This window comes from Anomalospiza imberbis, unplaced genomic scaffold (genome assembly GCF_031753505.1).
Source record: "Anomalospiza imberbis isolate Cuckoo-Finch-1a 21T00152 unplaced genomic scaffold, ASM3175350v1 scaffold_1213, whole genome shotgun sequence".
In the NCBI taxonomy this organism is placed as follows: Eukaryota; Metazoa; Chordata; class Aves; order Passeriformes; family Viduidae; genus Anomalospiza; species Anomalospiza imberbis.
The window spans coordinates 309-27,835 of record NW_027099608.1 but is presented as its reverse complement, the minus strand read 5'-3'; the positions used below and the strand labels follow the sequence as shown (position 1 = coordinate 27,835).

At 67.1% G+C, this 27,527-nt stretch overlaps 1 protein-coding gene across 1 annotated transcript; it reads right to left on the bottom strand.

Moving 5' to 3' along the window:
• Window positions 1-5,679: 5,679 nt before the first annotated feature.
• Window positions 5,680-23,873, bottom strand: LOC137465960 (semaphorin-4C-like). The gene is made up of 14 exons (XM_068177922.1): window positions 23,604-23,873; window positions 18,015-18,163; window positions 17,877-17,939; window positions 16,491-16,589; window positions 15,135-15,231; window positions 14,939-15,055; window positions 14,712-14,863; window positions 13,724-13,899; window positions 11,883-12,027; window positions 9,768-9,990; window positions 8,419-8,534; window positions 8,176-8,333; window positions 7,395-7,465; window positions 5,680-6,651 (listed from the first exon to the last, which is right to left on the bottom strand). The coding sequence occupies exons 1-14, from the start codon at window positions 23,845-23,847 to the stop codon at window positions 5,810-5,812; spliced, it is 2,652 nt and encodes an 883-aa protein (XP_068034023.1). The 5' UTR covers window positions 23,848-23,873; the 3' UTR covers window positions 5,680-5,809.
• Window positions 23,874-27,527: the final 3,654 nt, after the last annotated feature.

Here is a 27,527-nt window from a genome sequence, read left to right as displayed (position 1 = left end):
CCCCGAGACCAGGGCGGGACCGACCCCCGGGACCCCCGGGGCCGGGGCGGGATCGACCCCCCGAGACCACCAGGACCAGGGCGGGACCGACCCCCGGGACCCCCGGGGCCAGGGCCGTGCCCCCTGTTCGGACCGACACCAAAGACCCCCGTGCCCTCCGTGCCCCTCGTACCCGGTCAGGACCCCCCGGTGCCCCCGGTGTACCGGGGCCGTGTACCCGGTCAGGACTTACGTACCCCGCCCGTGCCCCCTGTGCCCGGTCAGGACCCCCGGTGTACCAGGCCCGTGTCCCCCCCGGTGTACCAGGCCCGTGCCCCCCGGTGTACCAGGCCCGTGCCCCCGGTGCCCCCGGTGTACCAGGGCCGTGTACCCCGCCAGGTCGGGCTCCGCGGGGTCCCCTCGCCGCTCCAGCAGCTGCAGCACCCGCGCCTCGTCCCCCGTCCCGCGCCGCCGCCCAGATCCCTGCGGGCAGCGGGGCCGCCTCAGCCACGGACGGAGCCCCGGGCCCTGCCCGGTACCGGCACCGGTACCCCCGCCCGGAGCCCCCCCGGCACCGGTACCCCCGCCCGGAGCCCCCCCGGTACCGGAACCCCAGCCCGGAGCCCCCCGGTACCGGAACCCCAGCCCGGAGCCCTCCCGGTACCGCTGCTCCAGCCCGGCCCGTGCCCGCTCCGCCACCCCAAGCCCTGCGCAGAGTCCCCCGGTGCCCCTCCGGTCCCGGGTAGCCCACACCGCCGGGAGCGGAGACCCGGAGCCCTCCCGGCCCGGAGCCCCCCGGACCCCGCTCGAAGTCCATCTCGGACAGGCTCTGGTGCACGCTGGGCACGGCCGCGCGGCCCGGGCAGCACGGAGAGGGCATCGCCGCCCGGCCCGGGCAGCACGGAGCGGGCGGCGAGCGGCGACCACCGGCCATGGCACCGGCGGCGCTGGGCGACGGGCCGGAGAGAGCCGAGCGCAGGCGGAAAGGGCCGAGCGCAGGCGGAAAGGGCCGAGGAGAGGCGGAAAGGACCGAGGAGAGGCGGAAAGGACCGAGGAGAGGCGGAAAGGACCGAGCGCAGGCGGAGAGAGCCGAGCGCAGGCGGAGAGAGCCGAGCGCAGGCGGAGAGAGCCGAGCGCAGGCGGAAAGGGCCGAGCGCAGGCGGAAAGGACCGAGGAGAGGCGGAAATGACCGAGGGGAGGCGGAAAGAGCCGAAAGAGGATGAAGAGGGGCCGGAAAATGCCGAAGGAAACCGAAAAGGGCCGAGCGCAGCCGAAGGACGCCGCTCCCCCACCGCTCCGGCGCATGCGCGCTCTCCACACGCGGCGCCGCCGCCAGGACCCGGGTTCGTCCCCCCGCAAATTTGGGGGGTCCCCAAGCCCCACCCCCACCAGCAACGGCAGCCACAGGGCTCCAGCTCCCCATTGGGGGGGGTCCCAAGGTCCTTCCCCCACTCGGGGTTCCCAGGGGGTCACCCCCGGGCCTTTATGGGGGTCCCCGAGGTGGGGGTCCCCCAGCAGTAATGGGGGTCCCCCCAGCAGTAATGGGGTCCCCGAGGTGGGGGTCCCCAGCACAAATGGGGGTCCCCAGTAGCAATGGGGGTCCCCCAGCAGCAGTGGGGGGTCCCCCAGCAGCAATGGGGGTCCACCAGCAGCAGTGGGGGTCCCCGAGGTGGGGGTCCCCAGCAGCAGTGGGGGGTCCCCCAGCAGTAATGGGGGGTCCCCAGCAGCAGTGGGGGTCCCCAGCAGCAATGGGGGTCCCCAGCAGCAATGGGGGTCCCCCAGCAGCAATGGGGGTCCCCCAGCAGCAATGGGGGTCCCCCAGCAGCAGTGGGGGTCCCCAGCAGCAATGGGGGTCCCCCAGTAGCAATGGGGGTCCCCAGTAGCAGTGGGGGTCCCCAGCAGCAGTGGGGGTCCCCTAGCAGCAGTGGGGGTCCCCCTCCCCGATCTTGGGGTGTCCCGCAGGCCCCTCCCCTGTTTTGGGGTGTCCTTGGCCTCCCCCTCCCCGATCTTGGGGTGTCCTGGAGGGTCGCTCTCTTATACTGGGGCGTCCTGGGGGGGGGGGGGGGGGGGGGTCCTCCCGGCTGAATTTTGGGGTATCCCTGGGCTCCCCCTCCCCGACCTTGGGGTCTCCTTGAGGTCCCCCTCCCCGATTTTGGGGTGTCCCGGGGCCCCCTCCCCTATACTGGGGTGTCCTTGGGTTCCCCCTCCCCGATTTTGGGGGTGTCCCGGAGCCCCCTCCCCTATATTGGGGTGTCCAGGAGCCCCCTCCCCTATACTGGGGTGTCCTTGGGTTCCCCCTCCCCAGTATTGGGGTGTCCCGGAGCCCCCTGCCCCCATATTGGGGTGTCCTTGGGTTCCCCCCTCCCCGATTTTGGGGTGTCCCGGAGCCCCCTCCCCCATATTGGGGTGTCCTTGGGTTCCCCCCTCCCCGATTTTGGGGTGTCCCGGAGCCCCCTCCCCTATATTGGGGTTTCCAGGAGCCCCCTCCCCTATATTGGGGTGTCCCGGAGCCCCCTCCCCTGTATTGGGGTGTCCTCCCCGATTTTGGGGTGTCCCGGAGCCCCCTCCCCCATACTGGGGTGTCCTTGGGTTCCCCCTCCCCGATTTTGGGGTATCCCTGGGCTCCCCCCTCCCCGACCTTGGGGGTCTCCTTGAGGTCCCCCTCCCCGATTTTGGGGTGTCCCCGGAGCCCCCTCCCCTCTATTGGGGTGTCCCGGAGACCCCTCCCCTGTATTTGGGGTGTCCTCCCCCGATTTTGGGGTGTCCCGGAGCCCCCTCCCCGACCTTGGGGGTCTCCTTGAGGTCCCCCTCCCCCGATTTTGGGGGTGTCCCGGAGCCCCTTCCCCTATATTGGGGTGTCCCGGAGCCCCCTCCCCTGTATTGGGGTGTCCTCCCCGATTTTGGGGTGTCCCTGGGGTCCCCCCCCGCCCCCAGCCCCATTTCCCAGGGGCCCTGACCCCCGTTCCCAGCCCCCTCCCCCATTTCCGGCGCTGTTCCCAGCGGAGCCTCCCCGGGGAGGGGAGGGGGAGCCCGGCCCCGGCCCCCCCGCCTGGGAACGGCTCCGCTTTTATCCTTTTTTAGCCCCGCTGGAGATTTTCCATGAGCTCAGCACCGGGGGGGGGGTGGGAGAGCTCAAAACCTCAAGCAAAACTTCCCCAAAACTTCCCCCAAAACTCCCCGAAGCTTCCCCAAAACCTCCCCCAAAAATTCCTCCAAAACTCCCCTAAAACCTCCCCCAAACTCCCCCAAAACCTCCCCCAAAACCTCCCAAAAACTTCCCCCAAAACCTCCCCCAAAAATTCCCCAAAAATTCCCCCAAAACTCCCCTAAAACCTCCCCCAAAACTCCCCAAAACCTCCCCCAAAAATTCCCCAAAACCTCCCCCAAAAATTCCCCTAAAACTCCCCTAAAACCTACCCCAAACTTCCCCAAAACCTCCCCAAAACTCCCCAAAGCTTCCCCAAAAACTCCCCCAAAAATTCCCCCAAAACTCCCCTAAAACCTCCCCCAAAAATTCCCCCAAACTTCCCCAAAACTCCCCCAAAACTTCCCCAAAAACTCCCCCAAAAATTCCCCAAAACCTCCCCTAAAACCTCCCCAAAACCTCCCCCAAAACTCCCCAAAACCTCCCCCAAAAACTCCCCCCAAAAATTCCCCAAAACCTCCCCCAAAAACTCCCCCAAACTCCCCCAAAATTCCCTCAAAACCTCCCCAAAACTCCCCTAAAACCTCCCCAAAACTTGCCCAAAACCTCCCCCATAAATTCCCCAAAATCTCCCCCAAAATTTCCCCAAAAACTCCCCCAAAACCTCCCCCAAACTCCCCCAAAATTCCCCCAAAACCTCCCCAAAAATTCCCCAAAACCTCCCCAAAATCTCCCCCAAAAACTCCCCAAAAACTCCCCTAAAACCTCCCCCAAAATTCCCCCAAAACCTCCCCAAAAATTCCCCAAAACCTCCCCCAAACTCCCCCAAAATCTCCCCCAAACTCCTCCAAAAAGTCCCCAAAACCTCCCCCAAAATTCCCCCAAAACCAAAATCTCTCCCAAAATCCCCCCAGAAAAAGAGAAAAAATCCCCAGGATTCGTTTTTGGATTTTTTTGCTTTTTTTTTTTCGGAAGTCTTTTTATTATGAATATAAAAATACTCAGGTATTTACAACAAATAAATATATTTCGGTACCAAATAAATTACAGCGGGGTGGGGCTGATACAAAACGGGGCGGGGGGCGTGCAGGGGTTGGGGACAGGACGGGGACACCGGGGGGCAAAGTGCCAGGGCAGGGCGGGGACAGAGCCCTGGCACGGGGGGCACGGGGGGCACGGAGGGCACGGAGGGAGGGAGGGGGGCAGATAGAAAAACCTCAGGGAGAAAAACCCGAAACGAGCCCAAAAAAATCGTCCCGAGGGCACCGGGCGGGCACCGGGCGTCCCCAAGTCTGTCCCTGCGTGGGGACACCGTACCGAAGGCGCTGGCACCGCGAGTGGCACGGCTGGGTGGCGGCGGTGCCAGGGTGCCAGCCCTGTCCCCGGGGCGGGCGCCCAAGTGACGATCCTGGGTGCCAGCACGGCGGTGCCACCCCCTGGGTGCCACCCCCTGGGTCCCCAGGGCGGGCGCCCAAGTGACGATCCTGGGTGCCAGGGCGGCAGTGCCACCCTCTGGGTGCCAGCCCTGTCCCCGTGGCGGGCGCCCAAGTGACGGTCCGGGGTGCCAGGGCGGCGGTGCCACCCTCTGGGTGCCAGCCCTGTCCCCGGGGCGGGCGCCCAAGTGACGATCCTGGGTGCCAGCGCGGCGGTGCCACCCCCTGGGTGCCAGCCCTGTCCCCGGGGCGGGCGCCCAAGTGACGGTCCTGGGTGCCAGGGCGGCGGTGCCAGGGTGCCAGCCCTGTCCTCGGGGCGGGCGCCCAAGTGACGGTCCTGGGTGCCAGGGCGGCGGTGCCACCCCCTGGGTGCCAGCCCTGTCCTCGGGGCGGGCGCCCAAGTGACGGTCCTGGGTGCCAGGGCGGCGGTGCCACCCTCTGGGTGCCAGCCCTGTCCCCAGGGTGGGCGCCCAAGTGGCGATCCTGGGTGCCAGGGCGGTGGTGCCACCCCCTGGGTGCCAGCCCTGTCCCCGGGGCGGGCGCCCAAGTGACGATCCTGGGTGCCAGGGCGGCGGTGCCACCCCCGAGGCAGACACCGGTGCGGAGGTGACAATCCTGTCCCCAAGGTGGGCACTGGTGCCAGACGCTGGCACTGAGGTGGCACTCCTGTTCCCAGGGTGGGTACCGGGGTGACACTGCTGTCACCGAGGTGGGTGCTGGCGTGACAATCCTGTCCCCAAGGTGGGCACCAGTGCCAGCCCATCAGCCCCCAAGGTGGGCACTGGCACTGGGGTGACGCTGGGCACATCCTGCGGTGACCCTGCCGTCCCCAGGGCTGGTACCAGCGTGGCAATCCTGTCCCCAAGGCGGGTGCCAGTGCCAGGTGTCCATCTCCAGCTGGGTGCCGATGCCAGGCGCCCGTCCCGAGCCAGGTCCCGGTGCCAGGCGTCCATCATGAGCCCCGTCCTGGTGCCAGGCGTCCATCATGAGCCCCGTCCTGGTGCCAGGTGCTCGTCCCCAGCTGGGTTCTGATGCCAGGCGTCCATCACGAGCCAGGTTTTGGTGCCAGCTGCCCGTCCCCAGCTGGGTTCTGATGCCAGGCGTCCATCACGAGCCAGGTTTTGGTGCCAGCTGCCCGTCCCCAGCCGGGTTTTGGTGCCAGCCGCCCGTCCCCGGCCGGATCCCGACGCCAGCTCTGCCGCGCCCGCTCCGCGGCGCCCGCGCCGGCTCCCGGAGCCGAGGCGGGCGCCGCTCACACCGACGACTCCTCGGGGTTGGAGTCGGGCAGGGGCTGGCGCTGCTGCAGCTTGCGCCGCAGCTCCTCGGCCAGGTCGGCGCAGGCCGGGCGCTCCTCGGCGCCCAGCGCCAGGCGGATGTAGCCGTTGGAGGCCGAGCCGCGCAGGGGGCCCAGGTGGATGCGGGTGGGCGAGTGCAGCGGCTGCCCGGGGATGCCGGCGGGCGGCGAGGCGGCGCCGGGGCCGCCGTTGCGGCAGCAGGCGGCGCCGGCCGTGCTGGCGTGGCCGGGCACGATTTTGAGCGAGCCGTCCGAGTAGTAATAACTGGACGGGTCCCAGAGCTTCTCGTCCGAGTCGGAGGCGGCGCTGGGCACGAAGCGCGGGCTGGGCGGCTCCTTGGGCAGCTCGATGGGGTACACCAGGGTGCTCTCGATGGCCTTGGCGCCCTTGCCCAGCTCGTGGCGCAGCCGGCGCCACAGCGACAGCACGGCCAGCAGCAGCAGCAGGCACAGGGCGCCCAGGCACACGGCCAGCGCCCACACGGCGCCCAGCCCGTCCGCCGGCGCCCGCGTCTCCAGCGGCGCCCCCGGGCCGGCCAGCACGGCCACGCGGTACTCCTGGGCGGGCAGGCGGGCGCCCTGCTCCTCGGCCAGGCAGCGGTAGGTGCCGCTGTGCTGGGCGCCCGCGCCGGGCACCACCAGCGCCCGCAGCCGCGCCTCGCCCAGCACCAGCGCCTGCTGGGCCGCCAGCGCCCGGCCCTCGAAGGTCCAGAGGGCGCGCGCCAGGTTGGAGGCCAGGCGGCACGTCAGCACCAGGTCGGTGCCCGCCACCACCGTCACGTTCTTGGGGGTCAGCGGCCCTGAGGGGACGGGGACGTCAGCGGGGACGGGGCGGGGGGGATCCGTGGGGTGGGGTGGGGTCCAGGGGATGGGGTGGGATCAATGGGATCCATGGGACGGGATCCATGGGACGGGATCCATGGGATGGGATGGAATGGGATCCATGGGATGGGATCCATGGGATGGGATCCATGGGATGGGATCCATGGGATGGGGTGGGATCCATGGGATGGGATCCATGGGATGGGATCCATGGGACGGGATCCATGGGATGGGATGGGATCCAGGGGATGGGATCCATGGGATGGGATGGGATCCATGGGATGGGATCCATGAGATGGGATCCATGGTTTGGATGGCATCCATGGGATGGGATCCATGGGATGGGGTGGGATCAATGGGATGGGATCCATGGGATGGGGTGGGATCTGTAGGACAGGATGGGATCCATGGGATGGGATCCATGAGATGGGATGGGATCCATGGGATGGGATGAGATGAGGTCCATGGGATGGGATCCACGATATGGGATCCATGGGATGGGGTGGGGTGGGATGTGTGGGACGGGATGGGATCCATGGGATGGGATCCATGGGATGGGATCCATGGGACAGGATGGGATCCATGGGATAGGATCCATGGGATGGGATCCATGGGATGGGATCCATGGGACAGGATCCACGGGATGGGATCCATGGGATGGGGTGGCACGGGGCGCATGGGATGGCATGGGCACACCCACGTGGCACCAGTCGCGTCTCACCTTGCTTGGCCACCTGTGGCACGGAGCAGGCGCCGGTGTCGGAGCTCAGCACGTCCTGCACCAGGTGGGACCTGCGGGCGGAGGGCACAGTGAGGGGGTACCCGTGGTGCCCCCTCCCCAGGGACCCCCAGGGATCACTGATCCCACCCCAGGCCCTGCACAGACACCCCAAAATCCCAGCCTGGGCATCCCTGCACAGACACCCCAAAATCCCACCCTGGGCATTCCTGGCAGCCCTGCACACCCCAAAATCCAACCACTCCTGGACTCCGTCAGCCTCGGGGCCGTGCCCGTTCCCTGGGCAGTGCCCAGCACCCTCTGGGGACAGAACCCTTCCCAAAATCCAGCCTGAGCCTGGCCTGGTTGCCATCCCCGTGCCCTGGGTGCCATCCCCGTGTTCTGGTTGCCATCCCCGTGTTCTGGTTGCCATCCCTGTGCCCTGGGCGCCATCCCCACGCCCTGGGCACCATCCCCGTGTTCTGGTTGCCACCCCCGTGCCCTGGGTGCCATCCCCGTGTTCTGGTTGCCATCCCCGTGTTCTGGTTGCCATCCCTGTGCCCTGGGTGCCATCCCCACGCCCTGGGCACCATCCCCGTGTTCTGGTTGCCACCCCCGTGCCCTGGGTGCCATCCCCGTGCCCTGGGTGCCATCCCCGTGCGCTGGGTGCCATCCCCATACCCTGGGCACCATCCCCGTGTTCTGGTTGCCATCCCAGTGCCCTGGTTGCCATCCCTGTGCCCTGGGTGCCATCCCTGTGCGCTGGTGCCCGCGGCGCCCGTACCCGTTGTGCCCGTCGGTGCGGACGCAGGCGCTGCCGTTGCGGCTCCAGGCGCAGTAGGGGTCCCGTGCCAGCACGCAGTCGGTGCAGGACTGGTAGCGCCCGCACTCTGCCAGGGGCAGCTGTGCCACCTGCAAGCGGGACCCGGCGAACAGCAGCTTCTGCCAGGGGAGGGGTGGGGAGGGTGGGTGACGCCGCCGGGGGCGGTGGCACCGCGGTGACGCCGCCACCCCCTGGCACGCTCACCTTGGTGCCCGCCAGTACCAGGCTCTCGACGGGCTGCGCCGGCTCGAACACCTGCAGCTCCTCCACCAGGTGGATGCGGGTGCCCAAATCCAGCGCCTTGTGCACCCAGCCGTCACCTGCGGGCGGGCACGGCGGGCGCTCGGCACGGGGCACCCCAGGGCTGGCCACGTGCTGCCCTGTCCCCGTGGTGCCGTGTCTCCTCTGTGCCCTGTCCCCTCTGTGCCCCCTGTCCCCTGGCATCACCTGTGCCAGTGAAGATCGCCTTGTAGGTGGCACTGCCCAGCCCTGCCATGCTGTGCCCCCTGTCCCCTGGCATCACCTGTGCCCTGTGCCCCCTGCCCCCTGGCATTCCCTGTGCCCTGTCCCCTGTGCCCCCTGTCCCCTGGCATTCCCTGTGCCCTGTCCCCTGGCATCACCTGTGCCCTGTGCCCCCTGCCCCCTGGCATTCCCTGTGCCCCCTGTCCCCTGGCATTCCCTGTGCCCTGTCCCCTGGCATTCCCTGTGCCCTGTCCCCTGTGCCCCCTGTCCCCTGGCATTCCCTGTGCCCCCTGTCCCCTGGCATTCCCTGTCCCCTCTGTCCCCTGGCATTCCCTGTGCCCCCTGTCCTCTGGCATTCCCTGTGCCATGTGCCCTATCCCCTGGCATTCCCTGTCCCCTGTGCCCCCTGGCATTCCCTGTGCCCCCTGTCCCCTGGCATTCCCTGTGCCCCCTGTCCCCTGGCATTCCCTGTGCCCCCTGTCCCCTGGCATTCCCTGTTCCCCCCGTCCCCTGGCATTCCCTGTCCGCTGTGCCCCCTGGCATTCCCTATCTCCTCTGCCCCCTGGCATTCCCTGTGCCCCCTGTCCTCTGGCATTCCCTGTCCCCTGTGCCCCCTGTCCCCTGGCATTCCCTATCTCCTCTGCCCCCTGGCATTCCCTGTGCCCCCTGTCCCCTGGCATTCCCTGTCCCCTGTGCCCCCTGTCCCCTGGCATTCCCTATCTCCTCTGCCCCCTGGCATTCCCTGTGCCCTGTCCCCTGTGTCCCTGTCCCCTGTGCCCCCTGTCCCCTGGCATTCCCTGTGCCCTGTGCCCCCTGGCATTCCCTATCTTCTCTGTCCTCTGGCATTCCCTGTGCCCTGTGCCCCCTGTCCCCTGGCATTCCCTGTGCCCTGTGCCCCCTGGCATTCCCTATCTTCTCTGTCCTCTGGCATTCCCTGTGCCCTGTGCCCCCTGTCCTCTGGCATTCCCTGTGCCCTGTGCCCCCTGGCATTCCCTATCTCCTCTGCCCCCTGGCATTCCCTGTGCCCCCTGTCCCCTGGCATTCCCTGTGCCCTGTCCCTGTCCCCTGTGCCCCCCGTCCCCTGGCATCACCTGTGCCAATGAAGAGCACCTCGTAGGTGGCCCCGTCCAGCCCTGCCACGCGGTCCACCACGAGCTGGGTGAAGTTGGCATCCCTCTTGAGCAGCAGCGGGCGCCCGCGCTGGGGTGGCACCGGCTCGTCCATCAGCGGGTGCTTCTTGGCGAAGTTGAGCGTGTTGTCGGGCAGCTCCAGAGAGCTGGCAAAGCCGTTCTGCCGGTGCCAGTCCGTGATGCACTGCCGGGAGGGCACGGGGGCACCGTCAGGGCGCGGGGGCACTGCCAGGGCACGGGGGCACCGGGGCGGGTCCCAATCCCTCTCAGGAGGGCACAGAGGGCATGTGGATAGAGCCCAGATCCTCTCAGGAGGGCACATGCGATCCCAAATCCCACTCAGGAGGGCACAGATGGATGCCAGCCCCTCAGAGGGCACCACCAGCCCCAGGGATGGATCCCAACCCTCAGAGGGCACCACCAGCCCCGGGGATGGATGCCAACCCTCAAGGATGGATGCCAACCCTTCAGAGGGCACCACCAGCCCCAGGGATGGATCCCAACCCTCAAGGATGGATGCCAACCCCCCAGAGGGCACGACCAGCCCCAGGGATGGATGCCAACCCCTCAGGGATGGATGCCAACCCCTCATGGGGCACCACCAGCCCCAGGGATGGATCCCAACCCTCAAGGATGGATGCCAACCCCTCAGGGATGGATGCCAACCCCTCGGGGGACACCACCATCCCCATGGATGGATGCCAACCCCTCAGGGATGGATCCCAACCCTTCAGAGGGCACCACCAGCCCCAGGGATGGATGCCAACCCCTCAGGGATGGATGCCAACCCCTCAGGGATGGATGCCAACCCCTCAGAGGGCACCACCAGCCCCAGGGATGGATGCCAACCCTCAAGGATGGATGCCAACCCCTCAGGGATGGATGCCAACCCCTCGGGGGACACCACCATCCCCATGGATGGATGCCAACCCCTCAGGGATGGATCCCAACCCTTCAGAGGGCACCACCAGCCCCAGGGATGGATCCCAACCCCTCAGGAATGGATGCCAACCCCTCAGAGGGCACCACCAGCCCCAGGGATGGATGCCAACCCCTCAGGGATGGATGCCAACCCCTCAGAGGGCACCACCAGCCCCATGGATGGATCCCAACCCTCAGGGATGGATGCCAACCCCTCAGAGGGCACCACCAGCCCCAGGGATGGATGCCAACCCCTCAGGGATGGATGCCAACCCTCAAGGATGGATGCCAACCCCTCGGAGGACACCACCAGCCCCAGGGATGGATCCCAACCCCTCAGGAATGGATGCCAACCCTTCAGAGGGCACCACCAGCCCCATGGATGGATCCCAACCCTCAGGGATGGATCCCAACCCCTCAGAGGGCACCACCAGCCCCAGGGATGGATGCCAACCCCTCAGGGATGGATGCCAACCCCTCAGAGGGCACCACCAGCCCCAGGGATGGATGCCAACCCCTCAGGGATGGATGCCAACCCCCCAGGGTGCACCACCAGCCCCAGGGATGGATCCCAACCCCTCAGGGATGGATGCCAACCCCTCAGGAATGGATGCCAACCCCTCGGGGGACACCACCAGCCCCATGGATGGATGCCAACCCCTCAGGGATGGATCCCAACCCTTCAGAGGGCACCACCAGCCCCAGGGATGGATGCCAACCCCTCAGGGATGGATGCCAGCCCCTAAGAGGGCACCACCAGCCCCGGGGATGGATCTCAACCCTCAGAGGGCACCACCAGCCCCATGGATGGATCCCAACCCCTCAGGGATGGATGCCAACCCTCAAGGATGGATGCCAACCCCTCGGGGGACACCACCAGCCCCAGGGATGGATCCCAACCCCTCAGGGATGGATGCCAACCCTCAGGGATGGATGCCAACCCCCCAGGGGGCACCACCAGCCCCATGGATGGATGCCAACCCCTCAGGGATGGATGCCAACCCCTCAGGGATGGATGCCAACCCTTCAGAGGGCACCACCAGCCCCATGGATGGATGCCAACCCCTCAGGGATGGATGCCAACCCCTCGGGGGACACCACCAGCCCCACACCTGGCCCCACCACCCCCAAGGCGGTTGCTGTGCCCGCTCTCACCGCGCCGGGCCGGGGCGTGGGCACCTCGCCCGAGTAGCGCCCCCATTTCTGCGCCTGCTCCCGGTACTCCTTGTAGGGCCCCTCGAAGGCCTTCTTCACCTCCAGGATGGGGTAGCGGCAGATGGCAGAGACGTCCACGTCCCCCCTGCGGGCACACCGGGGGTGGCAGCCAGTGGGCACCGTGACAAGGCCACCATGGGCACCACAGGCACCAGGACAGGGCCACCATGGGCACCGGGACAAGGCCACCATGGTGGCCATGGGCACCGGGACAATGCCAACATGGGCACCTGGACAAGGCCACCATGGGCACCACGGGCACCAGGACAGGGCCACCACGGGCAGTGGGACAAGGCCACCATGGGCACCATGGGCACCAGGACAACGCCACCATGGGCACCGGGACAAGGCCACCATAGCGGCCACGGGCACCAGGACAACGCCACCATGGCTTCCAGGACATGATCACCATGGATGGGCATCAGGGCAACAGGACAAGGCCACCATGGTGACACCACGGGCACCAGGACAAGACCACCATGGGTACAGGGACAAGACCACCATTGTCACTGGGACAAGGCCACCATGGGCACCAGGACAAGACCACCATGGGTAACAGGACAAGACCACCATGGTCACCAGAACAAGGCCACCGTGGTCAATGGGACCAGGCCACCATGGTCACCAGAACAAGACCACCATGGGCACCAGGACAAGACCACCATGGGTAACAGGACAAAGCCACCATGGTCAATGGGACCAGGCCACCATGGTCACCAGAACAAGGCCACCATGGTCAATGGGACCAGGCCACCATGGTCACCAAAACAAGGCCACCATGGTCATTGGGACAAGACCACCATGGTCACCAGAACAAGGCCACCATGGTCATTGGGACAAGACCACCATGGTCACCAGAACAAGGCCACCGCAGTCACTGGGACCAGGCCACCATGGTCACCAGAACAAGGCCACCATGGTCAATGGGACAAGACCACCATGGGTAACAGGACAAGGCCACCATGGTCAATGGGACCAGGCCACCATGGTCACCAAAACAAGGCCACCACAGTCAATGGGACCAGGCCACCATGGTCACCAGAACAAGGCCACCATGGTCATTGGGTCAAGACCAACATGGTCACCAGAACAAGGCCACCGTGGTCAATGGGACCAGGCCTCCATGGTCACCAGAACAAGGCCACCATGGTCACTGGGACAAGGCCACCATGGTCACCAGAACAAGACCACCATGGGCACCAGGACAAGGCCACCATGGTCACCAGAACAAGACCACCATGGGCACCAGGACAAGACCACCATGGGTAACAGGACAAGGCCACCATGGTCAATGGGACCAGGCCACCATGGTCACCAGAACAAGGCCACCGTGGTCAATGGGACCAGGCCACCATGGTCACCAGAACAAGGCCACCATGGGCACCAGGACAAGACCACCATGGGTAACAGGACAAAGCCACCATGGTCAATGGGACCAGGCCACCATGGTCACCAGAACAAGGCCACCGTGGTCAATGGGACCAGGCCACCATGGTCACCAGAACAAGGCCACCATGGGCACCAGGACAAGACCACCATGGGTAACAGGACAAGGCCACCATGGTCAATGGGACCAGGCCACCATGGTCACCAGAACAAGGCCACCATGGTCACCAGAACAAGGCCACCATGGTCATTGGGACAAGACCACCATGGGTAACAGGACAAGGCCACCGCAGTCACTGGGACCAGGCCACCATGGTCACCAGAACAAGGCCACCGTGGTCACTGGGGCCAGGCCCCAGGTGCGCGGGGCCGGCGCGGGCACGGCGGGCACTCACCAGCGGGCCTGGAAGACGCCGAAGAAGGCGGTGTCCTGCCAGCGGGCACCGGGCAGGGTGAACACGGCCTGCAGGCGGTTGAAGTGCAGCTGCTGCTCGGGCGCCGAGCACACCAGGCGCGCCTTCAGGAACGATGTCCACTTCTTCTGCAGCGTCCGCGCGCCGCCCACGTCCCCCTGGCGGGGACAGCGCACTGTGGGCACCGCGGGCGCCGGGACACAGCCACCGTGGGCAGCGTGGTGACCACGGGCACCAGGACAGGGCCATCGTGGTGACCACTGGGACTGGGACACAGCCACTGTGGGCACCCCACAGGCACTGGGAAATGGCCACGGTGGGCACCATGGGCACCAGGACACAGCCACCATTGTGACCGTGGGCACCAGGACAAGGCCACCACAGGCACTGGGACATGGCCATGGTGGGCACCGTGGGCACCAGGACACAGCCACCATTGTGACCGTGGGCACCAGGACAAGGCCAACACAGGCACTGGGACATGGCCATGGTGGGCACCGTGGGCACCAGGACACAGCCACCATTGTGACTGTGGGCACCAGGACAAGGCTACCAGAGGCACTGGGACATGGCCATGGTGGGCACCACAGGCAACAGGACAGTGCCACCATGGTGACCATGGGCACCACAGGCAACAGGACAAGGCCACCATGGGCAATGGGACATGGCCAGCATGGTGACCATGGGCACCAGGACAGGGCCACCATGGTGACCATGGGCACCAGGACAGGGCCAGCATGGTGACCATGGGCACCAGGACATGGCCAGCATGGTGACCACTGGCACTGGGACAAGGCCACCATGGGCACCAGGACAAGGCCACCATGGTGACCAGGACAAGGTACCCTGCAGACCCGTGCCACCACCTGCTCGGCGTAGCACTCCTCCCCATGCCCAACCCCACGACCTCCAACAGCTCAGGGCGTGTCCCCAGGTGTGCCCAGGTGTGCCCAGGTGTGCCCAGGCGTACCTTGCAGACCCGTGCCACCCGTGCCACCACCTGCTCGGCGTAGCAGTCGTACTCGACGGCGCGCTCGCTGAAGAAGAAGTAGACCTTGTCGTCGTCGCCGCTGCCGCTGCCCGCGCTCTCGGGCACGAAGGCCGACGCCACGAAGTGAGGCTCTGCAAAACCACCCGGTCACACCTGTGCCCTCCCCGTGTGCCCCGTGCCCTCCCCTGTGCCCTGCGTGTGCCCACCGTTGAGCCACGAGGTCAGGTACTCGGTCTTCATGGAGTAGTGCGGGCCCAGGTTGCGCAGGATGACGGGCTCCGTGCCCAGGAAGTTGTTGAAGGTGGCAGAGTAGAGCTCCCCATCTGTGAGGGAGGTGTTTAAGGGGGGTGGCGGGCACGGGTGGCACCCCTCCCCAGAAGTGGCCCCAGACGTGTCACCTACCCACGATGAGGCCGGTGTGGCCCTTGGTGGGGTCGTAGGGACATTTGCCTTTGCCGTCCTCGAATGCCACCGGGTCCAGGGTGAAGCCGGAGAGCTCCTGGGGGGGCACGGGGGGCACTGGGTCATGTCCGTGCCACCCAGACAGGCCCCAGGGACGTGGACACCCTGCAGGTGACCCTCCTGGGCACAGGGACAGCGCGGAGCCACCCCGGGCCACCCTCCTGGGGACACCCTTGGATGAGGGATGGGGACATCCCTGGATGGTCCCCCTGGGGACAGGGACACCCTTGGATGAGGGATGGGGACAGTCCTGGATGGTCCTTCTGAGATGGGGACATCCCTGGATGATCCTCCTGGGGACAGGGACAGCCCTGGATGAGGGGCAGGGACATCCCTGGATGGTCCTTCTGAGATGGGGACATCCCTGGATGGTCCCCCTGGGGACAGGGACAGCCCTGGATGAGGGGCAGGGACACCCTTGGATGGTCCTTCTGAGATGGGGACAGCCCTGGATGATCCTCCTGGGGACAGGGACATCCCTGGGCCACCCTTCTGAGCACAGGGACAGTCCTGGATGAGGGACAGGGACATCCCTGGATGGTCCTCCTGGGGACAGGGACAGCCCTGGATGAGGGGCAGGGACATCCCTGGATGGTCCCCCTGGGGACAGGGACATCCCTGGATGGTCGTCCTGAGGACAGGGACATCCCTGGATGGTCCTCCTGGGGACAGGGACATCCCTGGGCCACTCTGGGGACAGGGACCCCTCCAAGATGACATCAGGGACTGTTCCTGTCCCAGAAGGATCATCTGGAGGTGCCCCTGTCCCTCACCCAGGGGTGTCCGTGTCCCTGATGACCCATCTGGGCCACCTCAAGTGCACAGGAGACACCCCCATCCTGCCCTCACAGCTACAAAACCACCTTCAACGCCACCCCTGGGGACAGGGCCACCTCTGGGGACAGAGCCACGTCCCCGGGGAGGGCAGGGGACATTGAGGACACCCTCAACCTGGTATCACAGACACGAAACCACCCTAAATGCCACCCCCTGGACATTGGGGACAGCCTCAACCTGGTATCACAGACACGAAACCACCCTAAATGCCACCCCTGGGGACAGGGCCACCCCTGGGGACAGAGCCACGTCTCCGGGGAGGGCAGGGGACATTGGGGACAGCCTCATCCTGGTATCACAGACACGAAACCACCCTAAATGCCACCCCCTGGACATTGGGGACACCCTCAACCTGGTATCACAGACATGAAACCACCCTAAATGCCACCCCTGGGGACAGGGCCACACGCCCAGGGAGGGCAGGGGACATTGGGGACCCGGATTTGGGACCCCACTCACGATGTAGGTGCACTTGGGCTGGAAGGCGTAGGTGCCGCAGGCGTACAGGTGGGAGCTGTTGTAGCTCTGCAGGAAGCGCACGTAGTTGAAGCAGTCGGTCTGGGAGGGGACACAGGGGACATTATTGGGGACAAGGGACAAGGGATGTGGCACTGGGAAAGCGGCACGGTGAAGGAGTGGGGACAAGGGACACGGCACAGGGACAGTGGCACGGGATAGGAGTGGGGACAAGGGACACGGCACGGGGACAGTGGCACAGGAAAGGGATGGGGACAAGGGACATGGCACGGGGACAGGGGCACGGGACAGGAGTGGGGACAAGGGACACGGCAGAGGGACAGTGGCACAGGACAGGAGTGGGGACAAGGGACATGGCACGGGGACAGTGGCACGGGACAGGAGTGGGGACAAGGGACACGGCAGAGGGACAGTGGCACAGTAAAGGGGTGGGGGTTCTGAGTGTGGGGACAAGGGACACGGCACGGGGACAGCGGCACGGTGAAGGAGTGGGGACAAGGGACACGGCAGAGGGACAGTGGCAGTAAAGGGGTGGGGGTTCTGAGTGTGGGGACAAGGGACACGGCAGAGGGACAGTGGCACAGGACAGGAGTGGGGACAAGGGACACGGCACGGGGACAGGGGCACAGTAAAGGGATGGGGACAAGGGACACGGCACAGGGACAGTGGCACGGGATAGGAGTGGGGACAAGGGACATGGCACGGGGACAGTGGCACGGGACAGGGATAATGGACAGCAGGCACTGCCACCACATAGGGACAAGGGGAATGTGGCACAGCACGGGGACACAGGGACAGGGACCCTGGAGCTGGCACGGCACAGGGACACAGAACATGGCACAGGGACACAGGGACAGGGATGCTGGAGCTGGCACGGGGACACAGAACATGACACAGGGACACAGGGACAGGGATGCTGGAGCTGGCACGGCACGGGGACACAGAACATGGTACAGGGACAGGGCCCCTGGAGCTGGCACAGGGACACAGGGACAGGGCCCCTGGAGCTGGCACGGCACGGGGACACAGAACATGGCACAGGGACACAGGGACAGGGACCCTGGAGCTGGCACAGGGACACAGGGACAGGGCCCCTGGAGCTGGCACGGCACAGGGACACAACATGGCAGAGGGATACAGGGACAGGGACCCTGGAGCTGGCACGGCACGGGGACACAGAACATGGCACGGGGACACAGGGACAGGGATGCTGGAGCTGGCACGGCACGGGGACACAGAACATGGCACGGGGACACAGGGACAGGGACCCTGGAGCTGGCACGGCACGGGGACACAGAGCATGGCACAGGGACAGGGCCCCTGGAGCTGGTAGGGCGCCCCAAAACCCCCCCAGCACCCTGTGCCCACCTGGTTGTTCTTGCCCTTCTGCACGCACTCCGCCTTCTTCTCCACGGGCGCCTCCCAGGAGATCTGGGGGTGGCACAGGGGTCAGGGGCTGGCAGGGCACCCCCCACCCCAAACCCTGCCCGTTTTTGGGGTCCTCACCGCCGCCTTGAGCTCCACGGTGCCCGTGGCCAGGGCGAACACGGCCTCGCGGGCACCCACGTAGAGCAGCGCCTCGGCCTCGTCCAGCGTCAGCGTCAGGTAGTGAGAGACCCCGCCCTGGGAGAAACGCTTGGCAGTGTCCTGCAGCTCTGTGGGGACAGGGGACAGCGGGCTGGGACCCCACACACTGTGGGGACACCGGGCTGGGACCCCACAGACTGTGGGGACACCGGGCTGGGACCCCACAGACTGTGGGGACACCGGGCTGGGACCCCACAGACTGTGGGGACACCAGGCTGTGACCCCACAGACTGTGGGGACAGGGGACACTGAGCTGGGACCCCACAGACTGTGGGGACACCAGGCTGGGACCCCACAGACTGTGGGCACAGTGGGTTGGGACACCACAGCATCATCCAAGCCCTGTCAGATCCCACCCATAGCTCTGTGGGGACAGGGGACACCGGGCTGGGACCCCACAAACTGTGGGGACAGTGGGTTGGGACCCCACAGACTGTGGGGACACCGGGCTGGGACCCCACAGACTGTGGGGACAGGGGACACCAGGCTGGGACCCCACAGACTGTGGGGACAGGGGACACTAAGCTGGGACCCCACAGACTGTGGGGACACCAGGCTGGGACCCCACAGACTGTGGGGACACCAGGCTGGGACCCCACAGACTGTGGGGACAGGGGACACTGAGCTGGGACCCCACAGACTGTGGGGACACCAGGCTGGGACCCCACAGACTGTGGGGACACCAGGCTGGGACCCCACAGACTGTGGGGACAGGGGACACTGAGCTGGGACCCCACAGACTGTGGGGACACCAGGCTGGGACCCCACAGACTGTGGGGACAGGGGACACTGAGCTGGGACCCCACAGACTGTGGGGACAGGGGACACTGAGCTGGGACCCCACAGACTGTGGGGACAGGGGACACCGGGCTGGGACCCCACAGACTGTGGGGACACCGGGCTGGGACCCCACAGACTGTGGGGACAGGGGACACTGAGCTGGGACCCCACAGACTGTGGGGACACCAGGCTGGGACCCCACAGACCATGGGGACACCGGGCTGGGACCCCACAGCTCTGAGGGGACAGGGGACACTGAGCCGGGACCCCACAGCTCTATGGGGACATGGGGACCTCACCATGCAGCTCTGTGGGGACACCGTGCTGGGACCACCCTCCCCCCACAGCTCTGCGGGGACACGGGGACCCAGGGCAGGGACCCCCGGGGGCACCCCCGCCCCCGCCGGCCACCCCTGGCCCCGTGGCACACAAAGGTCCCTTTGTCACCGAACACAGTGGCCTTTGCAGGGACCCTGCACCCCCCCCGTGCCCCCCAGCCACCCCCGGGCTCCGCAGAAAGGAACCATTGAGGGGACAGCGCCAGGGCCCCGGGCGGGGACAGGGACACGGGGCTGGCACGGCACGGGGGCGGCATGGGGACAGTGGCACGGCTGAGGGTGGGGTCCTGGGCGTGGGGACAAGGGACACGGCATGGGGACAGTGGCACAGTAAAAGAGTGGGGACAAGGGACACGGCACGGGGACAGTGGCACAGTAAAGGGGTGGGGACAGGGGACACGGCACGGGGACAGTGGCACAATAAAAGAGTGGGGACAAGGGACACGGCACGGGGACAGTGGCACAGGAAAGGGATGGGGACAGGGGACACGGCACGGGGACAGTGGCACAATAAAGGAGTGGGGACAAGGGACACGGCACAGGGACAGTGGCACAATAAAGGAGTGGGGACAAGGGACACTGCACAGGGACAGGGGCACAGGAAAGGGATGGGGACAAGGGACACGGCACGGGGACAGTGGCACAGTAAAGGGATGGGGACAAGGGACACGGCACGGGGACAGTGGCACAGTAAAGGGGTGGGGACAGGGGACACGGCACGGGGACAGTGGCACAATAAAAGAGTGGGGACAAGGGACACGGCACGGGGACAGTGGCACAGGAAAGGGATGGGGACAGGGGACACGGCACGGGGACAGTGGCACAATAAAGGAGTGGGGACAAGGGACACGGCACAGGGACAGTGGCACAGGAAAGGGATGGGGACAGGGGACACTGCACGGGGACAGTGGCACAGTAAAAGAGGGGGGGACAAGGGACACGGCACGGGGACAGTGGCACAGTAAAGGGATGGTGACAAGGGACACTGCACGGGGACAGTGGCACAGGAAAGGGATGGGGACAGGGGACACTGCACGGGGACAGTGGCACAGGAAAGGGATGGGGACAGGGGACACGGCACGGGGACAGTGGCACAATAAAGGAGTGGGGACAAGGGACACGGCACAGGGACAGTGGCACAGTAAAGGGATGGGGACAAGGGACACGGCACAGGGACAGTGGCACAGTAAAGGGATGGGGACAAGGGACACGGCACAGGGACAGTGGCACAGGAAAGGGATGGGGACAGGGGACACTGCACGGGGACAGTGGCACAATAAAAGAGTGGGGACAAGGGACACGGCACGGGGACAGTGGCACAGTAAAGGGGTGGGGACAGGGGACACGGCACGGGGACAGTGGCACAATAAAAGAGTGGGGACAAGGGACACGGCACGGGGACAGTGGCACAGGAAAGGGATGGGGACAGGGGACACGGCACGGGGACAGTGGCACAATAAAGGAGTGGGGACAAGGGACACGGCACAGGGACAGTGGCACAGGAAAGGGATGGGGACAGGGGACACTGCACGGGGACAGTGGCACAGTAAAGGGATGGGGACAAGGGACACGGCACAGGGACAGTGGCACAGGAAAGGGGTGGGGACAGGGGACATGGCACGGGGACAGTGGCACAGTAAAAGAGGGGGGGACAAGGGACACGGCACGGGGACAGTGGCACAGTAAAGGGATGGTGACAAGGGACACTGCACGGGGACAGTGGCACAGGAAAGGGATGGGGACAGGGGACACGGCACGGGGACAGTGGCACAATAAAGGAGTGGGGACAAGGGACACGGCACAGGGACAGTGGCACAGTAAAGGGATGGGGACAAGGGACACGGCACAGGGACAGTGGCACAGTAAAGGGATGGGGACAAGGGACACGGCACAGGGACAGTGGCACAGGAAAGGGATGGGGACAGGGGACACTGCACGGGGACAGTGGCACAGGAAAGGGATGGGGACAGGGGACACGGCATGGGGACAGTGGCACAATAAAAGAGTGGGGACAAGGGACACGGCACGGGGACAGTGGCACAGGAAAGGGATGGGGACAGGGGACACGGCACGGGGACAGTGGCACAATAAAGGAGTGGGGACAAGGGACACGGCACAGGGACAGTGGCACAATAAAGGAGTGGGGACAAGGGACACTGCACAGGGACAGGGGCACAGGAAAGGGATGGGGACAAGGGACACGGCACGGGGACAGTGGCACAGTAAAGGGATGGGGACAAGGGACACGGCACGGGGACAGTGGCACAGTAAAGGGGTGGGGACAGGGGACACGGCACGGGGACAGTGGCACAATAAAAGAGTGGGGACAAGGGACACGGCACGGGGACAGTGGCACAGGAAAGGGATGGTGACAAGGGACACTGCACGGGGACAGTGGCACAGGAAAGGGATGGGGACAGGGGACACTGCACGGGGACAGTGGCACAGGAAAGGGATGGGGACAGGGGACACGGCACGGGGACAGTGGCACAATAAAGGAGTGGGGACAAGGGACACGGCACAGGGACAGTGGCACAGTAAAGGGATGGGGACAAGGGACACGGCACAGGGACAGTGGCACAGGAAAGGGATGGGGACAGGGGACACTGCACGGGGACAGTGGCACAGGAAAGGGATGGGGACAGGGGACACGGCACGGGGACAGTGGCACAATAAAGGAGTGGGGACAAGGGACACGGCACAGGGACAGTGGCACAGGAAAGGGATGGGGACAGGGGACACTGCACGGGGACAGTGGCACAGTAAAGGGATGGGGACAAGGGACACGGCACAGGGACAGTGGCACAGTAAAGGGATGGGGACAAGGGACACGGCACAGGGACAGTGGCACAGGAAAGGGATGGGGACAGGGGACACGGCGCGGGGACAGTGGCACAGTAAAGGGATGGTGACAGGGGCACGGCACGGGGACAGTGGCACGGTACAAAGATAGAGGACGGGGGGCACTGCCACCACATGGGGACAGGAGAATGTGGCACAGCACGGGGACACGGGGCATGGCAGGGGGACAGGGACACTGGAGCTGGCACGACATGGGGACACAGGGTGACAGCACAGGGCAGGGACAGAGGCTGCTGGCACAGGACAAGGACAGAACCTCGGGGTGCTGGCAGGGCAGGGGGACGTGGCAGAGGGATGGGGACAGGGGACACAGGGGACATAGCCGAGGGACAGGACAGGATGATGGCAGGGTGTGGGGACAGGAAACGGCAGAGGGATGGGACAAGGGACGTGGCAGGCAGGATGGGACAGGGTGGTGGCAGGGCGTGGACACAGGGGACATGGAGGAGGGACAGGACAAAGGACCTGGCACAGGGACGGGGACAGGGCACAGGGATGGGGACAGGGGACAGGGATGGGGACAGGGGACAGGGATGGGGACAGGGGACATGGCAAGGGATGGGGACATGGGACAGGGCAGAGAGATGGGGACAAGGGACACGACACAGGGATGGGGACACAGCACAGGGATGGGACAAGGGACACATCAGAGAGATGGGGACAAGGGACATGACACAGGGATGGGGACAAGGGACACGACACAGGGATGGGGACAAGGGACACATCAGAGAGATGGGGACAAGGGACAGAACAGGGAAGGGACAAGGGACACATCAGAGAGATGGGGACAAGGGACATGACACAGGGATGGGGACACAGCACAGGGATGGGACAAGGGACACATCAGAGAGATGGGGACAAGGGACACAGCACAGGGAAGGGACAGGGGACAGGACAGAGAGAAGGGGACAAGGGACACATCAGAGAGATGGGGACAAGGGACACGACACAGGGATGGGACAAGGGACACATCAGAGAGATGGGGACAAGGGACACGACACAGGGATGGGACAAGGGACACATCAGAGAGATGGGGACAAGGGACACGACACAGGGATGGGACAGGGGACGCATCAGAGTGATGGGGACAAAGGACACAGTACAGGGATGGGGACAAGGGACAGGACAGAGAGAAGGGGACAGAGGACACAGCACAGGGAAGGGACAGGGGACACTGCACAGGGAAGGGACAGGGGACGTGGCAGAGAGACGGGGACAGGGGACACAGCACAGGGATGGGGACAAGGGACACGACACAGGGAAGGGACAGGGGACAGGGCAGATAGACGGGGACAGGGGACACAGCACCGGGCAGTGGCCCCCAGGTGCTGGCACAGGACTGGGGATGGCACATCTGGCACATCCCTGCACGTCCCCCCACAGCCCAGTTTTGGGGACACCCACCCAACCCCGCCGTGCGGACAAACCCTGGGGCTGGGGAGGGACAAAAGCCACCCGACGTGGTGACAGCAGCCACCACCGTGTCGCCCCACAAGCCACCCCTGAACCCCCCACCCCGGGCACTCACCCTCGTAGGGCACAGTCCTCCTGGGCACGGCACTCCACGACGCCCCCGGGGCGCCGGCAGCGCCGGTGGCGTCGGCGGCGACGAGGGCCAGCAGCACGGCGACGACAACAGCCATGGCACCGGGGCGGCGGTGGGGACACCACGGGGTCCCTGCGAGGGGACACGGCCACGCCGGGGCCCCGTCAGTGCCACGGGGCAGCGGCGGCGGCGGCGTCACGCGGGCGGCGCGGGCACAAGGCGGCATTGAGGCCGCGGTGTCACGAGGCCGGGGGCACCCCACGCCCCGGGGGACACCCCGAGACACGGAGCAGGAAACGGGGGAGGGGGTGGGTGGGATGGTGGGGATGGGGGGCCCGGCCGTTTGCCGCCCCCCTCCCCCACCCCACGGCCACGTCCTGCCCGGGACCCCCCGGTGCCCCCGGGGGTGCCCTCGAGGGTGCCCCCGGGGCGGGCAGGATGCGGCCGGGAATTGTTCTGCCCTGCCCGGCGGGAAGCAGGAAGTTGGGGGGGCTCGGGGGGGCCCCCGGTGACGGCTCGGGAAGGATTTCCGGGAGGGTGGGGGCACGGGAAGGGCCGTGGGAATGGGGGACACCCCGGGCGGGCTGCCCGTGGCACGGGCACAGCTGGGGTGCCAAGGGCACAGCTGGGGTGGCACGGGCACAGCTGGGGTGCCAGGGACACATCGAGGGTGACTCGGGAACATTTGGGGTGCCACGGGCACATTTGGGGTGCCAGGGACACAGCTGGGGTGCCAAGGGCACAGCTGGGGTGGCACAGGCACAGCTGGGGTGCAACAGGCACATCTGGGATGTCGGGGGCACATCTGGGGTGCCACGGGGGACATCTGGGGTGGCGCTGGCACAGCTGGGGTGCCAGGGACACAGCTGGGGTGTCACGGGCACATTTGGGGTGCCAAGGGCACAGCTGGGGTGCCACGGGCACATTTGGGGTACCAGGGACACAGCTGGGGTGCCAGGGACAGAGCTGGGGTGACACGGGCACATTTGGGGTGCCAGGGACACATCGAGGGTGCCACGGGCACATTTGGGGTGCCAGGGACACAGCTGGGGTGCCAGGGACACAGCTGGGGTGACACGGGCACATTTGGGGTGCCAGGGACACAGCTGGGGTGCCAGGGACACATTTGGGGTGCCAGGGACACAGCTGGGGTGACACGGGCACATTTGGGGTGCCACGGGCACATTTGGGGTGCCAGGGACACAGCTGGGGTGCCACAGGGAGAGTCGGGGTCCCACAGGCAAAGACCAGCAGGGGTGTCACGGGCCTGGCCAGGATGCCAGGGGCAAAGTCGGGGTGCCACAAGCACAGTCGGGGCACAAGAGGTCAACCCGGGGTGCCACAGGAACGGCCAAGCTGCCGTGGGCACGGCTGGGGCTCAACAGGCACAGCTGGGCTTGCAACAGGCACGGCGACAAGGGACAAAGCACGGCGACCGTGCCACCGGCCACGGGGCACCGCCGCGGTGCCACGGGCACGGCCGGGCTCCCCAGAGCGGGCACAGCCACCCTCAGGGTGCCACAGCTGGGCCGGTGGCCCCGCGGTCGCCAAGTTTGGCGCTGGACACTCTGGGACTGCCACCCCGGGGTCCCCATGGCGGTGCCACCCGGGGTCCCCACGGCGGTGCCACCCGGGGATCCCCACGGCGGTGCCACCCGGGGATCCCCACGGCGGTGCCACCCGGGGATCCCCACGGCGCTGCCCCCCACGGCGGTGCCACTCCGGGATCCCCACGGCGCTGCCACCCGGGGTCCCCACGGCGCTGCCACCCGGGGTCCCCACGGCGGTGCCACCCCGGGGTCCCCACGGCGGTGCCACCCGGGGTCCCCACGGCGGTGCCACCCGGGGATCCCCACGGCGGTGCCACTCCGGGATCCCCACGGCGCTGCCACCCGGGGTCCCCACGGCGGTGCCACCCCGGGGTCCCCATGGCAGTGCCACCTGCGGATCCCCACGGCGGTGCCACCCCGGCGGTGCCACCCCGGGATCCCCATGGCGGTGCCACCCGCGGGTCCCCACGGCGGTGCCACCCGGGGATCCCCACGGCGCTGCCACCCGGGGATCCCCACGGCGCTGCCACCCCGGGGTCCCCACGGCGGTGCCACCCCGGGGTCCCCACGGCGGTGCCACCCGGGGATCCCCACGGCGGTGCCACCCGCGGGTCCCCATGGCGGTGCCACCCGGGGGTCCCCACGGCGGTGCCACCCACGGCGGTGCCACCCCGGGGTCCCCACGGCGGTGCCACCCGGGGGTCCCCAAAGCGCTGCCACCCCGGCGGTGCCACCCGCGGGTCCCCACGGCGCTGCCCGCCCAAGCCCCGCGCCCCCGGCCCAAGCCCCGCTGCCCCGTTGCCGTTACCGTGGGGGGGGATTCCCGCTGCACCGCCGGCTCCGAGCGGCGGAGGGGGCGATTCCGGCCCCCCCACCCACGGGCGGACGGCCGGGGGAGGGGGGGAGCCGGTGGCGAGCCCCGGTACCGGGAGGAACAAAGCGCCTCCCCCTCCTCCTCCCGCCCCCGCGGCTCCGCCACAACAATACCGGGGCGGGGCGGGGGGGGGGGCCTGCACTCACCTCAGGGCGCGGCGGCGGCGGCGGCGGCGGCGGCGGCGGCGGGGCGGGAGGCGGCCGCGAGGGGCGGCGGGGAGGGGTTTGGGGGGGGGCCCGGCCGCGGCGGGAGGCGGCGGAGCGGGGCGGGGGCCCGGGCGGGGCGGCGGAGGCGGCTCCGGGGGGCGCGGGGGGGCCCGGCCGGGGCGCGGGAGGCGGCAGCGGCCGTGAGGGGCGGCGGCGGGAGCGCGCCGCGCGGCCCCGCGCGGCCCCGCCCCGCCCGTGACGTCACGGGCTCCCCGCGCGGCGGAGCGGGGGGCTCGGGTCGGGTCAGGTCGGAACCGCTCGGGTTCGCTCGGGTCAGGTCGGAACCGCTCGGGTCGGGTCGGAACCGCTCGGGTTCGCTCGGGTCAGGTCGGAACCGCTCGGGTCAGGTCGGAACCGCTCGGGTTCGCTCGGAACCGCTCGGGTCAGATTGGAACCGCTCGGGTCAGGTCGGAACCGCTCGGGTTCAGTCGGAACCGCTCGGGTTCGCTCGGAACCGCTCGGGTCGGGTCGGAACCGCTCGGGTCAGGTTGGAACCGCTCGGGTTCGCTCGGGTCAATTCGGAACCGCTCGGGTTCGCTCGGGTTCGCTCGGGTCAGGTCGGAACCGCTCGGGTCAGGTCGGAACCGCTCGTGTTCGCTCGGATCAGGTCGGAACCGCTCGGGTCAGGTCGGAACCGCTCGGGTTCAGTCGGAACCGCTCGGGTCAGGTCGGAACCGCTCGGGTTCAGTCGGAACCGCTCGGGTCAGGTCGGAACCGCTCGGGTTCGCTCGGGTCAGGTCGGAACCGCTCGGGTTCAGTCGGAACCGCTCGGGTTCCCTCGGAACCGCTCGGGTCAGGTCGGAACCGCTCGGGTTCGCTCTCGTAGGATCGGAACCGCTCGGGTCCGCGTCTGATCGGATCGGAACCGCTCGGCTCGGCTCGGAACCGCTCGGCTCGGCTCGGAGCCCGGTCCGCTCGGAAGCGCTCGGCTCAGAAGCAGTCGGGTCTTGCTGGGACCGGTTGGCTCAGCTAGGCTCAGCCTAGCGCAGCTCGGCTCGGTTGGGGTCGGACCCAGAACCAGTCAGCCCAGTTCAGCCGCACTGGCCCGGCTCGGCTCAATTAGGCTCAGCCACCCCAGTGCCACCCCAGTGCCATCCCAGAGCCACCCTGGTGCCACCATCATTGCCATCCCAGTGCCATCCAGTGCCACCCTGGTGCCATTCCTGTGCCATCCTCAGTGCGATCCCAGTGCCAAGCTGGTGCCACCATCATTGCCATCCCAGTGCCATCCCAGTGCCACCCTGGTGCCATCCCAGTGCCATCCCTCTGTCATCCT